This window comes from Felis catus, chromosome B3 (assembly GCF_018350175.1).
Source record: "Felis catus isolate Fca126 chromosome B3, F.catus_Fca126_mat1.0, whole genome shotgun sequence".
NCBI lineage: Eukaryota > Metazoa > Chordata > Mammalia > Carnivora > Felidae > Felis > Felis catus.
The window spans coordinates 45,704,144-45,727,064 of NC_058373.1; the positions used below are offsets into that span (position 1 = coordinate 45,704,144).

Consider the following 22,921-nt stretch of genomic DNA (forward strand, 5'->3'; position numbering starts at 1 on the left):
ATTCATTAAAAGGTTAGTACACCTTGATCAAGTGGGATTTATTATAGTAATGCAAGGATGGTTCAACATCTGTAAATCTGTCAATGTGATATACCACATTAACAAAAAGAAGGGCAAAAATTATATGATCATCTCAATAGATGCAGAAAAGTCATTTGGTAAAATTCAACAACACTTATGATAAAGAACTCCCTACAAAGTGGGAATAGAAGGAATGTGTTTCAACATAATAAAGGCCATAAACAATAAGCCCACACCTATCATCATACTCAGCTGAAAAGCTGGAAGCTTTTCCTCTCAGATCAGGAATAACACAAGGATGCCCACTTTCACCACTCTTGTTCAACATAGTATTGGAAGTCCTAGCCACAGTAATTAGGCAAGAAAAATAAGTAAAAAGCATCTGAATTGGTAAGGAAGAAGTAAAACTGTCACTATTTGCAGATGACATAATACTGTATATAGAAAACCCTAAAGACTCTATCAGAAAACTGTCAGAACTGATAAATGAATTCAGTAATGTTGCAGGATACAAAATCAATACATAAAAATCTGTTGCATTTCTTTTCCTTTTAAAAAATTGTTTTAATGTTTATTATTGACAGAGAGAGAGAGGGAGAGAGAGAGACAGAGCATGAGTGGGGGAGGGGCACAGAGAGAGGGAGACACAGAATCTGATACAGATGTGGGGCTCGAACTCACGGACAGCAAGAAAATAACCTGAGCCAAAGTCGGATGCTCAACTGACTGAGCCACCCAGGGCCCCACTGTTGCATTTCTATACACTAATGACAACTATCAAAAAATAAATTAAGAAAACAATCCCATTTACAGTTTCACCAAAAAGAATAATATACCTAGGAATAAATTTAACCGAGGAGTTGAAAGATTTGTATACTGAAAACTACAAGAAATTAAGGGAAAAAACTGAGGAAGACACAAATAAGTGGAAAGATATTTTATGCTCATGGATTGGAAGAACTAGTATTGTTAAAATGTCCATACTATCCAAAGCAATCTACAGATGCAATGCAATCCTGATCAAAATTCTCATGGCATTTTTCATATCCTAAAATTTCAAATCCTAAAATTTGTATGGAGTCACAAAAGATCTGGAATAGCTAAAGCAATCTTGAGAAAGAAGAACAAAGTTGGAGGCATTGTGTTCCTTGATTTCAAACTCTATTACATCACCCCTTGAACAACATAGGGTTTAAGAACACCAAACCCCCAAGCAGTCTAAAATCCATGTATAACTTTTGACTCCCCAAAAACTTAGCTACTAGTAGCCTACTATTGACCGAAAGTCTTACTGATAATATAATCAATTAACACATAATGTGTATATGTATTATATGCTGTATTCTTATAATAAAGTAAGCTAGAGAAAAGAAAATGTTATTAAGAAAATCATGAGGAAGATGGGGCGCCTGAGTGGCTTATTTGGTTAAGCATCCAACTCTTGATTTCGGCTCAGGTCATGATCTCATGGTTCATGGGATCCTCTCTCCCTCTCTCTCTCTGCCTCTTTCTCTCTCTCTCTTTCTCTCTCTCTCTCTCTCAAAATAAATAAATATACTTTTAAAAATCTTTTTAAAAACAGACACATAGATAATGGAACAGAATAGAAAACCCATCTTTTATTTACTTATGTGTGCAAATACTCTCAAACCTATTCTCTAATGGTACTTGTGATAGCTTACATGAGCACAGTAATATCAGGGTAGAAACGTAGATAGATCAACACTTTAGAAAAACAATTAAAAATAAGGGAGGATAGCAAAATGCAGCCTGAAGTAATTATGAGATGACACAAGAAATACATACCATAGAATCCTGGACAATTTTTAGATATGAGCCACAAATATAGCTTTAGATTCCTTTTGGTCAAAGCCAATAAGTGAATGTAATCAGCAGCAAGATTCATGAACATCAATAAGGTAATATATGTCAGAAGCAGCAGAAATTTTCCTTACATTGAGATCTGAAAAAAACATTACCATTGAAGGGACACCGTGTGACAGTAAACATTCTTTTTTTTTTTTAATTTTTTTTTTCAACGTTTATTTATTTTTGGGACAGAGAGAGACAGAGCATGAACGGGGGAGGGGCAGAGAGAGAGGGAGACACAGAATCGGAAACAGGCTCCAGGCTCTGAGCCATCAGCCCAGAGCCCGACGCGGGGCTCGAACTCACGGACCGCGAGATCGTGACCTGGCTGAAGTTGGACGCTTAACCGACTGCGCCACCCAGGCGCCCCTAAACATTCTTAACAACATCCCTATATAAGTATCATAGTGAGTTTCATGAAGGAAAGAGAGCTGAGGTGGTCTATACCACAGTGAGATCCACAATTCTTTACAAAAGAAGGTGAGTGGGGCACCTGGGTGGCTCAGTCAGTTGATTGCCTGAGGCTCAGGTCATGATCTCATGGATAGTGAGCTAGGGCCCTGCATCGGCCTCTGTGCTGACAGCCTAGAGCCTGAAGTCTGCTTCGGATTCTGTGTCTCCCTCTCTCTCTACCCCTTCCCTGCTCATGCTGTCTGTCTGTCTCTCTCTCAAAAATAAATAAACATAGAAAGAAAGAAAGAAAGAAAGAAAGAAAGAAAGAAAGAAAGAAAGAAAGAAAGAAAGAAAGAAAGAAAGAAAGAAAGAAAGAAAGGAAGGTGAGCTTGGGGTTCCTGGCTGGCTCAGTTGGTAGAGCACGCAACATTTTTTTTTAATTTTTATTTATTTTTGAGAGACAGAGCGTGAGCAAGGGAGGGGCAGAGAAAGAGGCAGACACAGAATTCTAAGCAGGCTCCAGGCTCTGAGGTGTCAACACAGAGCCTGATGCAGGGCTCGAACTCACAAACCACAATATCATGACCTGAGCCAAAGTCAGACATCCAACCGACTGAGCCACCCAGGTATTCCTAGTATGCAACTCTTAATTTTGGGGTTGTGAGTTCCAACCCCATGCTGGGTATAGAGACTACTTAAACAAACAAATAAACACACAAACAAACTTAATAAAAAAAGAAAGGAGGTGAACAGCTTAACTAAAAGTAAACATATGAGAGGGAGGCTGGTATAGAAATCAAAGTGTGAGTCTGGTAATAAACTATCTCATAATCTCTTACTACAAAAACCTTCTGGGAGGTTTAGGGCCATGTGCTCTCTCACCAAGTCAAGACAAGAGCTTTGCAAGAGAGTTCTTCTATAGGAAAAATCTCCTGCATATCATCCCCTCCTGCCCTGTTGGTATGTATAGCTTATCTGAAATCCAAAAGCTAGGTAAGACAAAGACCATGGATTTAAAAATTTTTTTTCCTTTTTACATTCATTTATTTTTGAGAATCAGAGCGAGACAAAGAATGAGCTGGGGAGGAGCAGAGACAGAAGGAGACACAGAATCTGAAGCAGGCTCCAGGCTCTGAGCAAGCAGTCAGCACAGAGCCTCATGCAGGGCTCGAACCCACAAACTGTGAGATCATGACCTGAGCCGAAGTCAGATGTTCAACCAACTGAGCCACCCAGGTGCCCCAAGACCATGGATTTTAGAACGCACTGCTACTAGTCACAAAGAGATCAGTTATTGCATGACATAAAGAAGGGCTACTATTCTAACATTACCATGTACGTGTGGAAAACTGTTATATGTGAGAAGGGTTTCAATAGCTATGTCTTGAGTAATCAAAGATAAGGTTTTTTAGAGAATCAACCCTATAAAATAAATGAGAGACATATTAAGTTGTGTGATGAATTCATGAATGTTCACTATACTTTTTTTTTACTTTTGTCTATGTTTGAAATCTTCCATAATAAAAAACTAAAGACAATATAATTACATTGAATATCTTCAAAGCGATCAATGAAGAAGTAACATTTATTTATGAAAAATAAGAAGTTACAAAACAGAAATAAACAAGAATAGATGGATACATAATTAGAAATTGCATATATAGAAATTTAAATTTAATAATATAATAGAAATTTAATACAAATTTAATTATAAATATAAATATGAATATAAATATAAAATAAATAGAAATAATGTAATAGAAATTTAAAAGAAACCCTCATGGGGCGCCTGGGTTGCGCAGTCGGTTGAGCGTCCGACTTCATTCAGATCACGATCTCGCGGTCCGGGAGTTTGAGCCCCGCGTCAGGCTCTGGGCTGATGGCTCAGAGCCTGGAGCCTGTTTCCGATTCTGTGTCTCCCTCTCTCTCTGCCCCTCCCCCGTTCATGCTCTGTCTCTCTCTGTCCCAAAAATAAATAAACGTTGAGAAAAAAATTAAAAAAAAAACAAAACCCTCAGGGGCTCCTGATTGGCTTAGTTCTTTGAGCATCTGAGTCTTGATTTCAGCTTAGGTCATGATCCCAGGGTTGTGAATTAAGCCCCACTTCAGGCTCTGTGCTGAGTATGGAGCCTGCTTAAGATTCTCTCTCTTTTCTCTCCCTCTGCCTTTCTCCTGTTTGCTCTGTCTCTCAAAGAGAGAGAGAAAGAGAGAAATCTGCAAACAACCCAACTGTACGTGAGCAAAGATTTGAATAGATATTTTACAAAAGAAGATATATGAATGGCTGGAACAAGCATATAGAAAGATGCTCAACATATTAGTCATCAGGGAAATGCAAATTAAAACTTCAACAAAATACCCTTTCATACCCACTGGTATGGCTATAATAAAAGAGACAATAACAAGTGTTGGAAAAGATATGAAGAAAAAGAATCTTTATATGTTGCTGATGGATATATAAATGCTACAGCTACTATGGCAGTTTCCTAGAAATTAAACAAATTTACAACAAAGCCCAGCAATTCCACTCCTAGATGTCTATCCAAGAAAATGAAAACAAGTCCACACAAAGACTTATACATAAATGTTCATAGCAGCATTGTTCATAATAGTTCAAAGTGGAAACAATCCAAATGTCTATCAACTAGTGTGGAGAGACCATGTTTATATATCTGTATGATGGAACATTGTCAGCAATATAAAGGAACAACTGATACAGGCTACAAAATGGATAAACGTCAAAGAAGCTAGATGCATAACACATGTTGTATAATTCATTTACATGAAATGTCTAGGAAAGGCAAATCTCTAGAAATATAAAGTATATTAGTGGTTGCCTAGGGCTGGATGTCAGAACAAGGGTGATTGCAAACAGGCACGAGGGATTATTAGGATGTAATAGAAATGTTCTAAAACTGGATTGTGAGGATGGTTGCACAACTTGTCAATTTACTAAAAATCATTTAATTGTATATTTTAAATGGCATGTAGATTTGCTGTAGATTGGATGTTTGTGTCCCCCCTCCCACCCACCCCCACCCCCGCAATTCATATGTATTCATAGTCCTCACAAATAAGATTAGTGCTCTTGTAAAAGAGGCTCAAGAGAGTTCTCTTCGTCCTTTCTGTCCTCGCCAAACACTGAATCTGTTGGCCCCTTCATCTTGGACTTCTGAGCCTACAGAACTATGAGATAAGTATAAGTATAGCCACTCAGTCTATGGTGGTTTTCTTATAGCAGCCCAAAGAGACTAAAACATTACACCTCAATGAAGCAACCATTAACCGTTTCTTTTGTAGCCTTCCAGATCTGTCTATATGTTTATATGCATAATTATACATATTATTTTTCCTTTACAAATGAAAGCTTACCATTCAAACTATCTTCTGATGTCTAGTTCCATTTGATTTTTAAGATAGATCCTATAGATATTTCCACAGCAGTATGTGTATTGATCCATCATTCTTATTAATATGTACAGAACATTCTGCTATATAACCATACTATTGATGAATCTTTATTTCCATCAATTTTGCTATTGTAAATAATGCAGTAAATATCTCAGTACATATGTTATTTCCTATAAGTATGTTATTACCTACAAGAATACATTATTACCTATGAGTAGAATTTCTGGGCCAAAGGGTCTGTGCATTGTAATTTTGTTATATGTTTTCAAATTGATCTCCAGACAGGTCAATTTACACTCCAATCAGCAATGCATGAGGATATACTAACAACACATTTTTGACAACACAAGTTAACAAACTTTTAATCTCCATGCCAACCTAAACTGTTATGGGGAAAAAAAGGCACTTTCCTATATATTAACTTATCTCTTAGAAAAATAGGGGCGCCTGGGTGGCGCAGTCAGTTAAGCGTCCGACTTCAGCCAGGTCACGATCTCGCGGTCCGTGAGTACGAGCCCTGCGTCAGGCTCTGGGCTGACGGCTCAGAGCCTGGAGCCTGTTTCCGATTCTGTGTCTCCCTCTCTCTCTCTGCCCCTCCCCCGTTCATGCTCTGTCTCTCTCTGTCCCAAAAAAAATAAATAAAACGTTGAAAAAAAATTTTTTTAATAAAAAAAAAAAGAAAAACAAAAATTTTCTTTCCACCTGGAACAACCTTATGGCAATATTTTTGATAACTTAGTGAAAGGGACAAATTCCTCAAAAAACACAAATTACCAAAGCTCACTCAAGAAGAATAAATTAGTTGAAGAGCCATACACCTTGAAGAAATTGATTTTGTACTTAAAAACATCCCACAGGAAAATTCTAGATTTGGAACACTTCAATGAGGAACTCTGCCTAACATTTAAAGAAAACATGAGGGGCGCCTGGGTGGCGCAGTCGGTTAAGCGTCCGACTTCAGCCAGGTCACGATCTCGCGGTCCGTGAGTTCGAGCCCCGCGTCGGGCTCTGGGCCGATGGCTCGGAGCCTGGAGCCTGTTTCCGATTCTGTGTCTCCCTCTCTCTCTGCCCCTCCCCCATTCATGCTCTGTCTCTCTCTGTCCCAAAAATAAAATAAACGTTGAAAAAAAAATTAAAAAAAAAAAAAAGAAAACATGATACTAATTCTACATGTACTTTAGCAAAAATAGAAGAGAAAGGGACATTTCCCAAATCATTTCATGGGGTCAGCATTACCTTAACACAGAAAGTAGATAAAAACATCATAAGAAAACTTTATGCCCCATAAAAATAGATTCAAAAATTCCTAACAATGAGGCATGTACCTGGCTCATGATTCTTAATCTCAGGGTTGTGAGTTTGAGCCACACATTGGGGGTGAAGTTTAGTTAAAGAAAAACTTACAGAAACTTAAAGAAAAACTCTAACAATAAAATTAATATAACCCCACACTCTTTAAAAGGATAATATATAACTTCTGGAACAAAAGCAATTTTAAGGAAAAATTTAATTTTCCAATTGGAGTTTATCACAAAAATACAAGGTTGACTCAATATCCAAAAATCAATGAATATAATTAACCATACCAAAGACCAAAAAAGAAAAAAATAAATGATCATCTCAATAAATATGGAATAATGATTTAACAAAATTCAAAATCCAATTATGATAACAATTGTAAGTAAACTATGAACAGAAGGGGAGTTCCTCAACTTGATAAAGAGCATCTATGAAAAAACTATAGCTAACTCATACTTGCATTGAAAGACCAAATGCTTTCCTCTTAAGAACTGGAACAGTGTAAGAATATGTGTTCACACCACATCTATACACCATCGCTCTAAGGTCCGAGTTAGTGAAATAAGGGAGGAGAGAGAGAGAGAGAGAGAGAGAGAGAGAGAGAGAGAGAGAGATGAAAGTCATATGGAATGGAAAAAAAGAGTTATTGTCTAACTAGAAAACAAAAAAAAAGAATCTAAAAAAATATTGCTATAACATGTAACTTTCAAAAGGTATCAGGACACAAGATCAACATGCCATAATCTATTGTTTTCTGTATACTAATGACAAATAATTGAAAAATGAAATTGGAGCTCTTGGGTGTCTCAGTTGGCTATGCATCCGGGTTCAGCTCAGATCATGATCTCCCAGTTTGTGAGCTGGAGCCCCGCAGTGGGCTCTGTTCTGACAGCTCAGATCCTGGAGCCCACTTCCAATTCTGTGTCTCCCTCTCTCTCTGCCCCTCCCTTGCTTGCACGCTCTCTCTCTCTCTTTCAAAAATAAACATTAAAAATTTTTAAATAAATAAATAAAAAGAAAAATACAATTAGGAAATCATACCATTGGGGTGCCTGGATGGCTCAGTTGGTTGAGTCTCCAACTCTTGGTTTCAGCTGAGGTCATGATCTCATGGTTTTGTAAGTTCGAGCCCTGCATTGGGCTCTATGCTGATGACATGGAGCCTGCTTGGGATTCCCTCTTTCTCTCTCTCTCTCTCTCTCTCTCTCTCTCTGTCACTCCCCCACTCATGCTGTCTGTCTGTCTCTCTCTCTCTCTCTCTCTCAAAAATGAATAAACTTAAAAAAAAAAAGAAAATCATACTATTTACAAAGGCATCAAAAACATGAAATATTTGTGATGAAATCGAACAAAATATATGCAATATTTGTATTTTGAAGGTTATTACCCATTGCTGAGAGACAGTAAAGAAAGATTGAACTAAATGGAGAGAGAATATCATGTATATGTTTGGGAAGGCAATATTGTTAAGATGTTAATTCTCTCTGAATTGATCTTCAGTTTCAACACAATTCCAATTAAAATCCTGTAAGACCTTTTGTAGTAATGGAAAACTGATTCTTAAATTTATATGGAAATGTAAAGGATCTCAAATAGCAAAATGATTTTTTTTATTTTTAATGTTTTTGTTTATTTTTGAAGGAGAGAGACACGGCATGAGCAGGGGAGGAGTAGAGGGAGGGAGACACAGAATCCGAAGCAGACTCCAGGCTCTGAGCTGTCAGCACAGAGCCTGATGCGGGGCTCAAAATCACAGACTGTGAGATCATGACCTCAGCTGAAGTCAGACACTGAACCGACTGAGCCACCCAGGCACCCCAGCAAAATGATTTTCAAAAAGGAGAACAAATTTGGAGACTCACAATAATTTCAAGAGTTATTACAAGGTTACAGTAATCAAGACCGTGTGGCAATCCTATAAGGATAGACATAGCTAATGGAGCACAACAGTGTCCAGAAATAGATCAATTGAGCTTCAATAATGTTGCCAAGATAATTCAAGAAGAATAGTTTTTTCAACAAATGGTGATGAGACAATTATACTTCCACATGCGTTAAAATGAATTTTGACTGTTACCTCACACCATATAAAAATTAACTGAAAATGAATCAGACGCTTAAGAATTAAAAATTGATACTTTTGGAGGGGGCGCATGGATGGTTTAGTTGGTGGAGATTGCAACTTTTGATCTCAAGGTTGTGAGTTTGAACCCTATGTTGGGTATAGAGATTACTTATTTAAAACCTGAAAAAAAAAAACCTTAATACTTTTTTTTCTTTTGAGTTTTGGATGACCTTTATTTGTGTGTGTGTTTAATTTTTTTCTCCCAGCTCAGCTATTTATTTTACCATTTTAAGTTTTATTTTTAAAAAATTTACATCCAAATTAGTTAGCATATAGTGCAACAATGATTTCAGGAGTAGATTCCTTAGTGCTCCTTACCCATTTAGTCCATCCCCCCTCCCACCCCCCTTTCAGTAACCCTCTGTTCTCCATATTTATGAGTCTCTTATGTTTTGTCCCTCTCCCTGTTTTTATATTATTTTTGCTTCCCTTCCCTTATGTTCATCTGTTTTGTATGTTAAAGTCCTCATATGAGTGAAGTCATATGATACTTGTCTTTCTCTGACTAATTTCACTTAGGATAATACCCTCCAGTTCCATCCATGTAGTTGCATGTGGCAAGATTTCATTCTTTTTGATTGCTAAGTAATACTCCATTGTATATATACACCACTCCTTCTTTATCCATTCATCCATCAGTGGACATTTGGACTCTTTCGATACTTGGCTATTGTCAATAGTGCTGCTATAAACATTGGGGTGCATGTGTCCCTTAGAAACAGCACACCTGTATCCCCTGGATAAACACCTAGTAGTGTAATTGCTGGGTTATAGGGTAGTTCTATTTTTAGTTTTTGAAAAATCTCCATACTGTTTTCCAGAGTGGCTGCAAAAACCTTAATACTTTAAGAAGAAAACATCAGAAAAAATTTGGGGGACTTTGGGTTAGCCAAATATTTCTTACTAAGATGCAAAAAGCATGAATCATGAAAAAAATGATAGACTGGACATCCTCACAGTATAAAAGTCCTGCTATTTAAAAGCACCTCTAACAAAATGATAGTATAATGTAGAGACCAAGAGAAAATATTCAAAAGACACATATATAAAAAAGGACTTATAGGCACACCTGGGTGGCTCAGTTGGTTAAGCGTCCAACTTCAGCTGAGGTCATGATCTCACGATTCATGAGTTTGAGCCCTGCATCAAGCTCTGGACTGACAGGTTGGACCTCAGAGTCTGGAGCCTACTTTAGATAATGTGTCTCCCTCTCTCTCTCTTTCCCTCCCCCATTCTCTCTCACTCTCTCTGTCTCAAAAATAAACATCAAAAATTTTTAAAAAGGATTTATATGCATACTATATAAAAAAAACCTTAAAACCCAGTAATAATGAGACAAATCAATTTTTTAAATGAGCAAAAGATTGGAACAGACATCTCCTCACATACAGATGGCAAATTAACACATGAAAACATGTCCAAAGTTATTAGTCATTATAGAAATGCAAATGAAGACAGTAACACTACATATCTACTAAAATGGTCAAAATATAATAGACTGATCATATTAAATGCTAATAAGGATTTGGAGCAACTGCAACCTTCAGATAGTGCTGCTGGGAATGCAAAATAGCATATCAAGAAAACAGTTTGGAACTTTCTCCTGAAGTTAAATATACAAGTATATTTAACATACTACCCTTTTTTGGTATCCACTCTCCCCCAAAATAAATACATATGTCTACACAAGTACCTATATGTTAATATTTACAGTTGCCTTATTCATAATGGTAACATTAAAAACACCTCAAATGTCCATCAACTGGTTAATGAATAAACAAATTGTGGTACAACCATAGAGTGGAATACTACTCAGCCATTGGACAAAAGGAAGTAATGGTATATACAAGAACATAGATGGATTTCAACAGCATTAAGCCATGTAAAATAAACCAGAAACAAAAGGCTTCATTCCATATGATTCCATTTATATGGCAAACTGGAAATGGCAAAACTATAGAGACAGAAGTTGGATCAATGGTTACCAGCAACTGGGAATTCACCAGTGCTCTCTTCCAGGACCTGTATGATCTCATCTTTTATATTAAAATATCTAATCCATTTGGGATTTATCATGGTGTTAGAAATTGATTCACTTTAGTTATTAAAAATCCCAACTTTTGATCAGACATCATTACATACCTATTAAAATAGCTAAAATATTAAAAACTAAAAGTACCAAACACTGGCAAGAATGTGGGAAATCCAGATGTCTCATAAATTGCTGGTGGAAACATAAAATGGTAAAGCCACACTAGAAAAGTTTGGCAGCTTATTAAAAAATAAATATGGCTTTTTGTTCTCTACTTTTGGAAGCTCTTTTTATATTAGGGATACTAAGCTTTTGTTTTTGACATGCCATTCACACTCCTGGGCATTTGCCCCAGAGAAATGACTTAAGTCCACACAAAAACCAAACTGTGGTATATTGGTATGAATACTACTCAACAATAAAAGGGAACATACTGTTAACAACAGGTTGGATCTCAAGGGGCTTATGTGGAGTAAAACAAAGATATTTTCAATGGGTCACATATTGTATAATTCTGTTTATGTAGCATTCTTCAAGAGAAAAAATTACTGGAGAATTAGTGGTTGCCAGGGGTTAGAGTTGTGTGGGTGGGGGAAAGGAGTAAGTGTGACTATAAAGGAGTGGTATGAGGGAGATATTTGATTTTTTATAATGTTTGTTTATTTTTGAGAGAGAGAGGAGACATAGGGCAAGCGGGAGAGAGGCAGAGAGAGAGGGAGACACAGAGAGAGACGGAGAGCAAGCTCCAGGCTCTGAGCTGTCAGCACAGAGCCCGATGTGGAGATTTGTGGTTCTGCAAACCGTGAGATCACAACAAGTCAAAGTCGGACACTTAACCGACTGAGCCATCTAGGTGCCACAGCAATCTCAACTTTTGAGGTGCTGCTTAAATCTTTTTCAATTTCCTAAATTTCCTTATGGAACTCAGCCTGTTTGTGGATTTCTGCTCTTTAGATTGGTCTGTTTGTCTACTCATTAGTCAATACCAATTATTTTAACTATAAGTACTTTATGTTTTAATATCTGGTAGGCCTAGCTCACCTAATCATTGGTGTTCTTTTTCAGGTTTTCTAGGTGATTCTTGCTTGTTTCTTTTTCAAAATTAACTTTTTAATCAACTTGTCATGTCCCAGAAAAAAGGATTTGATAGTACAGGAAATGATACAGTACAAACTTGATATCTTTATGATGTCAAACCTTTTATTCAGAAAATGTGGTGTATCTATTTAAGTCAACTTTTGAATCTTTCAAAAGTGGTTTATAATTTTCCTCATATATGTATTGGATATTTCTTGTGTTGTTTAAACTTAAGTATTTTCTTTTATAGGGTGAAGAAATTCTACCAAGTGTTCTATTTGGCCTTTGTTTGCATATATGAAGCTATTTTTTTAAGTTTATATATTTTAAGAGAGAGAGAATGAGAATGGGAGGAGGGGCAGAGAGAGAGTTAGAGAGAATTCCAAGTGGGCTCCTAGCTGTCAGCAGAGAACCTGAAACGGGGCTGGAAATCATGAACTGATCATGACCATGAGCCAAAACCAAGAGTCAGACACTGAACCAAATGAACCACCCAAGTGCCCACTATTGCTATTGTTTTTTAATATTCATTTAATAGCATGGGTTTAATGGATACAAAAAGAAAATAAGAACAATGGCTGGGCACTTGTTATATGTTATATAATTTTACATAAGTTATTTAATTCTCAAAATCAGACTTGGAGATACACAGTCTTTCCTTTTTTTCAAGATAAGAAGATACATCTATAAACCTCAAAAGTAGAATGTGAATCTATGCTAATATGGCCCTAAAGCCCATGCTTTCAATTTCTAATATCTTTTTCATGAATATAATCTACATATAGAAATTTTGGAAAACATAAATATACAGATTTAAAAATTATTATAAGGTGGGCATCCATAGAACTACCACCTGAATCAAGAAATAGAATATTGTTAGCATTTGAGAAGTCGTGTACAACTCTTCCCAATCACAACCCATACCTATTGTTTAAACCTAAGCACTTTCTCGACTTTTCTGGCAGTGACTTCCTTGATTTCCTTTATATATAGTTTTACCATTTCAGTATATATTTCTAAACAACATAGTTTTGCCCATATTTATATTGTTTGAAATGGTACAGTATGTATTTTATGTTTGATTTATTCCAACACCATTTTTGTTGGATTTATTCAGATTGATTACTAATGAGATTGATCACTGTGTGTGTGTGTGTGTGTGTGTGTGTGTGTGTGTGTGTGTGTCTATGCCATTTGACTTTTTGGTGAAGTATGTTTTCAAGACTTGACTATTTTTTTCCTTCTTAATTGGTTTCTTAATGTGTAGGAGTTCTTTGTAGATTCTGGTTATGAACTCAGAATTTGTTTTATGTGTTACAAATATCTCCCACTCCATGTCTTGCCTTCTATTCTCTTAATGGTAACTTCTGATGAGCAGAAATTCTTAATTTTAACGTAGCCAAATGTATCAATTTTTTCCTTTGTAGTCAGTACTTTTTGTGTCCTCATATTTTTTTTCCTAGTCCAAGGTCATGATAATATTCTCTTAATATTATCTTTGAGGAGAGACAATCCTGAAGAATGGCCCTCAAATCACTGAGTTGGAGGGTGCCTGGGTGGTTCGGTCGGTTGAGCGTCTGACTTTGGCTCAGGTCATGATCTCACGGTTTGTGGGTTTGAGCCCCACGTTGGGCTCTGTGCTGGCAGATTACAGCCTGGACCCTGCTTGGGATTCTGTGTCTCCCTCTCTACCCCTCCCCCTCTGGCGCTCTATCTCTCTGTATCTCACAAAAATAAACAAAAATGTTTTAAAAAATCATTGAGCTGAGACAACAGTCTTATGCTTTGGGCTGGAATTTACACCACTGGCTCCCCTGGTCCTCAGGCCTTCACACTTGGGTTGGAATTATACCACGGACTTTCCTGGGAATAAGGCCAGGAAATCTTCTTGATCCATAGATTCAAGACATTCAACAAAACCCAAGTAGGATACATTTTTAAAATCCACGCACCAAGACACAACTCCAGATTGCAGATGGAATATCTTGGGATTCCTTAGCCTCCATCATTGTATACATACATATATATAATCTCCCTCTCTTTCTCTCTCTACACATACACTCAAACACACACACACACACACACACACACACACACACACACACACACACACACACAGATATTCTCCTACTGGTTCTGTTTCTCTGAACCTTAATACACCAAAAACCTAAAAGTAATCACATTAAATATTAATGGATGAAATATTTCAGGTAAATAATTGCCAGTCTAGATTAAAAACAACAACAACAACAACAACTGTATGTTACTTAGAAAAACACATTTTAAAAATATGCAAAAAGATTAAAGGCAAAAGTTTGGAAAAAGACACACTTTGTAAACACTAACCAAGAGAAACCTGGTATAGCATTTAAGCAAAATAAAAACCACTAAAGATAAAAGGCTCACTTAACTAGTGATGAAGGTGTAAGAATTGCATGTTTGTATGTATCTAATAAAGTCTTAAATTACATAAAGTCAGGGGCACCTGGGTGGCTCACTTGGTTGAGCATCCTACTTCCACTGAGGTCATGATCTCACAGTCTGTGGGTTTGGGCCTTGCATCAGGCTCTGTGCTGACAGCTTGAAGCCCAGATTGTGCTTCAGATTCTGGGTCTCCCTCTCTCTCTGCCCCTCCCACACTCACACTCTGTCTCTGTCTCTCTCAAAAATAAATAAACATTAAAATACACAAAGACACATTTGATGGTTCCACAAACAAATCCACATTCTTGTGAATTTTGTTTTGTGTGTGCAAAAAGGTGATTATATTAAACCATGGGACAGGGCCCATGGGCAGAAAGCTGCACTGGGGTTGTAAAGAGTGACTCATTATACACTATCTTGTGAAATTCTTAACACATCTCTCACAGTAATTAATGTAACAAGAGACAGAAAGTCAGTAAGAAAATAGAAGATTTGAACTTTATATTTTGTCGAGCATTTTTGTTATTTTCAGAGGGGGTATTTATCTGACTTACCTCTTCTGTCATTACCAGAAGCTATACACTTTCCATTAAGAGAAGGACACAGCAACAATTCAACAGCTGCCAACACTAAATATCTGGGTCAAGCAAAGATATTTCAAGATGAGAAAGATTTTAAAGCCTACTTGAAAGTGAGGGTAAAAAAAAAAAAATGATATTGGCCAGGAAGATGATAAGCAGAGACTAAGTTCTCTCAACAAACAAAGAAACAAACAAAACAAAACAACAAAAAAACAGAATGAACAGTAATAATTGGAGCTTAGCATTAGGAGGAAGGAAGAAAATTCTCTTTGGGAATGGAAATAAACTTTGGTGGAAAATAAGATGTTATAATAAAAAAATTGCAGTGGATTTGAAATCATCCTGAATCTTCCTTTTACTAACTCTACATTCTTGGACTAGTTATTGACATTTTGAATCTCAGGTTATGCTTCCATAAAATAAAATCATTCTATCTACCCCTATAAGGGTTAAATTTTTCTATAATAGGTTCTCAGAGCACTGTACCTATTTTCCTTCAAGCAATTTATTACTGAGTGTCTACACTGTGTTAGGAGCCCATACAATGGTGAACAAGAGAGACTAGGTAATCATTATCTTCCTAGAGTCTGGCATGTGCTTGGCAGATAGCAAATATTCAATATTTATTTCTTTTTTTAAATGTTTTTAATGTTTATTTATTTTTGAGACAGAGAGACAGAGCATGAGTGGGGGAGGGGTAGAGAGAGAGGGAGACCCATAAACCTAAGCAGGCTCCAGGCTCTGAGCTGTCAGCACAGAGCCCGATGCGGGGCTCAAACCCATGAACCATGAGATTGTGATCTGAGCCAAAGTCGGATGCTTAACTGACTGAGCCACCCAGGCACCCCTTAATAGATGTTTCTTAAAAGATGAGCTTATATGAAAACAAAACCCATAATGAGTGCAAAAGAATTCGATAAATGGCAACAAAATATGTTATTATTACCTTTTAAATAGTGTTCTTCTTCTTTTTTTTAAATGTTTATTTATTTTGAGAGAAAGTGTGAGCTGGTAAGGGGCAGAGAGAGATGGAGAGAGGGAATCCCAAGCAGGCTCAGTGCTGTCAGGGCAGAGCTGGATGGAGGGCTCCATCCCACGAACTGTGAGATGATGACCTGAGCCAAAATGAAGTTGGATGCTCAACTGACTGAGCCACCCAGGTGCCCCTCAAGTAGTGTTCTTGATGCAGAAATAAGTGCACCATATTCCTTCATATAACTATATTTCATTAGAGATCAAGACTGAAAAAAAAAATACATCATACTAAAGAAACATCCATTTAAAGTGAATTATTTAGGGGCACCTAAGTGGCTCAGTCAGTTAAATTCCAACACTTGATTTACGGCTCAGGTCATGATTTCACAGTTCCTCAGCTGGAGCCCCACATTGGGCACTGCGCTGATAGTGCAGAGCCTGCTTGGGATTCTCTTTTTCTCTTTCTCTCTGTCTCTCTCAAAATAAGTAAATAAACATAAAAAAATAAAGATGAACTTTTTATTTATTTTTTTTTGTTTTTGTTTGTTTTTTTTTTTTTTCAACGTTTATTTATTTTTGGGACAGAGAGAGACAGAGCATGAACGGGGGAGGGGCAGAGAGAGAGGGAGACACAGAATCGGAAACAGACTCCAGGCTCCGAGCCATCAGCCCAGAGCCTGACGCGGGGCTCGAACTCACAGACCGCGAGATCGTGACCTGGCTGAAGTCGGACGCTTAACCGACTGCGCCACCCAGGCGCCCCAAAGATGAACTTTTTAGAAAGTAATTTCAAAAACCAAAAATCATACGTTTAATGACAAAATTAAATATTCTATATGTTAAAAGTGCAAAAATATTTTTCCTCCATTTTATTTTCTATTACAAAAAATTAGATTTATGTATTGTCTATAAATAACTTCAAACTTATAAAAATAATTTAAACAGTGTACTATTAACAACTTTATACCTTTCATTTACATTTCCTAATTATTATTTTTGCTACATTTGTTTCCCTAATTATTAAGTTTGCTACATTGAGTTCAGTGATTTGTAACACATCGCTACATTTGTTTTCTCCTGCAACCATTTGAAAGTAAATTGCAGATAGAAAGATACTTCTTCACGTCTAAGAACCTCAGCAAGTATCTTCTAAGGACTAAGACATTCAACATAACCACGATTTAACACTCCAGATATTTAATATTGGCACAATAACACAGTCTACTATATAAATTTCCCAACTGTCCCCAATCTCTCAATTGTTCATTTAGTAGTTTTTTTGATCCAGAACGCAAACAACAATCACAGGAAAAATTTATCAAATCCCTTTAGTCTTACTTCCTACTTTTACTTTTAAGATACTGCTTTTTGAAGAATCTAGAGCTTTTATTTTGTTGAATGTCCCACAACTGTCTAATCGTTTTGTCGCGATGAGATCCAGGTTAAACATTCTTGGCATTTGGGCAGGTGATGTGTCCTTCCCAAGTGCATCAGATCAGAAGGCACAGATCTCCATTTTAAGATAATTCCATTATTAAAAATTTTTTAAAGACGTATTCACTCTAACTATCACATTAGCTTTGGATTAGTACAACCCCTCTGTACAAGTATTCACAAAAGGTGGGAGCAGGGGAGGTTAGTGGGAAAGACACTGGAATGAGATCTTAGGTTTAGTGTCAATTTGGCCAATGATCAGCGGTGGGCACCTAGGTAACTTTCTTAAAATCTTTATTGAGAGAGAACTGAGAACTGTGCCAGATTTCTAAAGATCCTTTGAGTTCAAAAATTCCGTGACTGTGAATCAAGCTGTACTAGAGGCAGAACTGGACTTGGAATCAGGAGACCTGGATTTGAGCACCGGTTCGGCCACATACCAGCTACGCGAACACGCACAAGCCATTTAATCTCCCTAAGCCTCGCATAGATTTCACCCCGCGGAATTCGGAAGGATTAAGGGGGTTGTTGCATGTCAAAGCGCGTTATAGACGGGTAAGAACTACCCGAATGTCAAGTATTATTTTATGATGTCCAGTTTTTCTCCTTTTTGTTCAGCCAACCAGAGAAAAACAACATAAAGCGAGACAGACCTCGTCAATTTAAGTTTTAAAACCGGAAAATGCCAGTGTTAAGTCCTGGTGCGCCGCAAGCAGTGTGCGGAATGCAGAGGAACAGTTTTATTCCATACCTGCTTACGCTTTGATGATAAACACTGACTAAAGTTACAGAGAGGTACTCACTTGTACAGGCCGGCCCCTCATAAGATGGTGATTGCTCTTGGGATCCCCAATTTGGCGGGGACCGTATGAGAATGGTCACGAGTACTTATCAACTACCTTCCTCACTCGGTGATCACTTTCGTGTTGAGCCCTCAGGTCCACCGGAGAGGACGGTAACCTGAGGCCAACGCAGAGGGGCAGTTGTCCTGATTTTCTAGCGAGTAGGGCAGCCCTGAAACAAACGAAGCCTCCCCGGGCTGAAGGCATGTTTCCTCCTGAGCCAGTTAGTGGGACCTGTCACCCAGGCCACCCTCAGAGCCCTCTACGTTCTTTATTTTCTAAAACTGCCCCGCGGTTTCTTTCCGGTCTTTTGATTGGCACTCGGGGAGCCTCGTTCTTTAGCGCACACTGGCCACATTTTTTTCGATTATTCAGCAGGTCTGATAAAGTATCTCTCTGGAGGAGGTTCAGGGCGCGCACACGCCCCTCGGTCTGTGCTGAGTAACACGCGAACTATCTACGCCGCGAAGTGCCCGACACTTATTGTTGCTCAAGTCTCCAGACGCTGCCAGAAAATGGCTAACGAAGAGGCGGGAGAACCGCGGCGCAGCGGACGTTGGTGCGGTTGGACGTGCCCGACCTCCCAGCCCACGCAAGGGGTCGCGCCGCCCAGGTGGCCGCGGCCGGCTCTGGGGAGCGCGCCGGACGCCGTCCCCTGCGCCAGTGCGCACGCGCGCCCGTCATCCGGGTGCTGGCTGCGGCTGCAGGTTGCGCTGGGGTGGCGGACAGGGGGCGGGGCCAGCGGCTCATTGTGCGCAGCGCTGCGCGGCGCCGGCGGCCGCTGAGGCCTGGGTCGAAGTTGGCGCTGCTGCCGCCGCCCTGCAGCCCACTCGCTGCCTCGGCAGCGCGCTGCTCTTCTAAAATGGCTGCCGCTACCGGTGCTGTGGCAGCCTCGGCCGCCTCGGGTCAGGCGGAAGGTAAAAAGATCACTGATCTGCGGGTCATCGATCTCAAGTCCGAGCTGAAGCGGCGGAACTTAGACATCACCGGAGTGAAGACAGTACTCGTCTCCCGACTCAAGCAGGTGAGGCCCGGCGAGGTCCGGGAAGGGGAGCTTAGGCCGCGCCTCGGAGCCCCCACTTCCGCCGCAGCCCCCGGCCGCCGGCAGCCGCCGGGGCCCGCGGGGCGGCGCGGTGAAGAGGCCCCGGGCGGCGCCCGCGCGCGCGCGGGGAGGGTGAGGACCCTCCCGCGGCGCCCCCGCCCCCGCAAGCCGGGCTGGGCCTGCGAGGGGCCCGCGAGGCGTCCGGGACCGGCCGTCGCAGCCGTGCGCGCCCCTGCCTCCTCCGGGCCGTCCCCGCCAGGCTGCGAGGGCTGCGGACGGCCGGCGCGGCCTCCCAAGGGCGATCGTGGAGACCCGGGAGGCGCTCGGTCCCCAGTCTTTGGCGGTGGTGAGCGCGTGCATTTCTTGGCCTCGGAGGGACTGGTTACTTTGGTGACTTCTGCGAAGTTACCGTTTAATTGTGCCCAACCGTTTCCTCCCCATCTTGTGGGGGGAATTGGTAGTGGGAGTTGAGGGGTGGGTCAGAGAGAGGGTTTGGTTTTCGCTGGGTTTTCAGTTTTTGCATCAGAGCAGTAATCTGCTTTTTCATCCCTGATTATCTTTCTGGTTTGAGTGAGCGGTGGAATGGTAGTACAGGAGAAATAAGGCTGCATTATAGAAATTAGGAGAGCTCTTTTTAGTTATGTACTTTCATAGCTAGCAACTTTTCTGCAGTTGAGAATATTTAGACTTTTGTTCAGTATGATAATATGTGATATTTAATTATCTCGACTCGGTAGAATTTAAAACTCCATGTGATTTTGGTACCTAATGGTATTTCCCCGTGAAAGTTTCTCACACTCGTGTAGTTTAATTGCTCTTTTTGGAAGTCGGTTTATGAAATGACTGGCAATTCTAATGTCTTGAGGCTTGAGGTTTGCTAATTTTTTTTCGTTTTTATAAAATAAGTTTAGATAGATTGTGTAGCATATTAACTTCTCTTTCTAATGTAGGCTATTGAAGAGGAAGGAGGCGATCCAGATAATATTGAATTAACTGTTTCAACTGATACTCCAAACAAGAAACCAACCAAAGGCAAAGGTTGTTACGAGTTATGAACATATTTTAAAATATATTTTGGTTATATAACTTGCCTCTGCTCTTGTGCCACTTGCCCTGTTTATATAGTGCTACTCTTTGCTATTTCCCTCTGGCACTCTGCCTTCTTGGGTCAAGGAAGAAAAGTTACTGTTGCCAGGCTCTGGGTAACTTGTAGCCCTTAAGATTTGGCTGAAGCTGACCTGAAAGTGAGACCAGTTCTTGATTGCTTCCAAAAAATTACAAAGTCAAGTTTCATAATGTTGCTTCCTTCATAGTGTGAAGACCTGAAGAATAAAATGCAGTTTAATACATGTCTACCTTGCCCCACAATTGGCAGAGTATTGATGGAATTCCTTCCAAATCTTTCACCTTGACTCCTGCTGTTTTCTCTAATATATTAAAATTTTATAACCTTTATGTTTAGTATTTTGTTTGACATGGTGAACTTAATTTCCATTTATGCTATTATACATTTCTGATTTTCAGTGAAATTCAAAAAGACCTCACCAATCATACTAACAAGGTAGGGAAAAAATCCATGATTAATTAGCTTTAAAAAAAGTTTTAAATCATAGGGATATGTTAAAGATTTTAATTTTATAACTTTTAAATTAGGCTAGAATATATTTCCAGGATATGATTTAATGAATAGGTAAAAAGTGGTTTTAAATTAACACTTTGATGATATAAATGGGACTTAGGTGTTTTAAAAATATTCTGGTAGTTGAAATCTTCATTTGAATAATTACAAATTTCTCCCACCCTCCTGTAAGGACAGTGGTAGAGGGTGGACATGATGTGGATATCTGGATCCAGGTACCTATTTCCAAGCTCCATGTAGAGTATGTCATGGATAGCTGCAGAATTTTTAAAAATCTCACTTTCCTTATTGCTTTAAGTGAGCCAAATACCACTCTGTCTGCCGTGAACCAGATTGACTGTAACTCGAGTGAAATAATTTAACATTTGATCTCAAGCAATCTGTAGGTACTAGGACTGGATAGATCTTGACGCCATCTCACTATTTGAGTCTTCATATGTTTGCAAGAGTTCCCCTTTTGTGCCCAAGGAAATTGATAAAGGCTAAGGAGTATTTCCTGGGTAGGATGGGAATGACAGAGGTGGAAATGGAGTTTAGAGGAATAACAAAGTTATCTTGAAGATCTGTGGCTTTTAATGTAACTGACACAGTGTATCACTTTGAGAGATACATTTCCCTGTGTTTAGAGAAACTTGTGCTGAGGAGCCTATGCTGACAAACCAGAGGCTATTTCAAAATGAAGGATAAAAATTTTGGAAATAAGTTGATCAGGAATTAACCATGTATCTTATAGTGATTTTGATTCATGTCATTTATTTAGCACCTTGTGATAGTTTAACAGATGCCATGTATTAATCATAGTTCCAGATTATTCAAGCTGATTATCGATTTTAGCATCTGAAGTAAACTGCATCTGATTTGTTCATTCTCACCTATTTTTAATTTCTCTGTGTATCTCTTTTCCAGTTATTAGGAATTTCATTCATCTAACCCTTAGAAATAATTTCAGAAGTATAAAATTATAAGTTTTTCTTTTTTCTATATACAGTGTGTGTGTGTACATATGATCAATTCCTTTTTTTTCCTTTATGTGGATTATTAGGATACTTGAACTTTAATTTTTCCATAACACTGTTGTGCAGGTGTCTTGTGGTCTTTAGTTAGAAGTTGTAACATTTAATCTTTTGTCTGTAGCAGGCTACTACTGAGTGCTTAATGGGACTCATTCTAGAACATGCATGATAAATAGCTCTTATCTCCTTAAATTCCATTTATAATTGTACTAAAAATTCTATGAATTACAAAGACATAATATAAATCCCAAACTAAGAACCTGGTTTGAATCAATGTGCAATTAAATGAAAGATGCCTATAAATAAGATTATTTTAAATTTTAAATTAAGTTTAAAAATAATATTTTAAAATTTGAAATTTAAATATGGAAACTTAAAAATATCAATAACAATTTTAAAACCAAGAACTTGAGAAATTAAAGTGTTTTAATGTGGTGCCATTTTTTCAGTCTAATTGCTGAATTACTGCATTAAGTTCTTTTTTCCAAATCGTATTTCACTTAAAAATATCTAGCTTGAAAATAACTTCATTTTGGTCACACTACCTTTCCTTCAGTGATCTGTTTCCTTTTTCTTTTCTTTTTTTTTTAATTGTAATTTTTTACTAGATCATCTGTAAGGTTCTTTGAGTTCTGAAATTTAATGATTATATATAGCCAGGAGCCAGAAGAAAAATGCTTTCTGTTCAATTAAAATAGATGTATAAGGAAGGAAGAGTAGAGCTCATAGGTGCTCAATCATTGT

At 38.5% G+C, this 22,921-nt stretch overlaps 2 protein-coding genes across 8 annotated transcripts in view; one reads left to right on the forward strand and one right to left on the reverse strand.

Moving 5' to 3' along the window:
- The window catches only part of RNF111 (ring finger protein 111), a 132,004-nt gene extending 113,142 nt beyond the window's left edge, over positions 1–18,862 (reverse strand). The window contains exon 1 of the mRNA XM_019832348.3: positions 18,445–18,862. The gene's annotated coding sequence lies outside the window, so the exon portion shown is untranslated. The remainder of the gene's footprint in view (positions 1–18,444) is intronic.
- A 378-nt stretch (positions 18,863–19,240) lies between these two features.
- SLTM (SAFB like transcription modulator) overlaps positions 19,241–22,921 on the forward strand; it is a 45,357-nt gene continuing 41,676 nt past the window's right edge. For 6 of the 7 annotated variants that reach the window (XM_023255288.2, XM_023255294.2, XM_023255293.2 and 3 more), the window contains exons 1-2: positions 19,242–19,507; positions 20,476–20,563. In XM_023255288.2, the coding sequence (XP_023111056.1) occupies positions 19,346–19,507; positions 20,476–20,563 (250 nt within the window). In that variant the 5' untranslated portion in view covers positions 19,242–19,345. Of the gene's footprint in view, positions 19,508–20,475; positions 20,564–22,921 lie in introns of all 7 variants that reach the window. The other variant, XM_023255292.2, reaches the window with a different exon arrangement.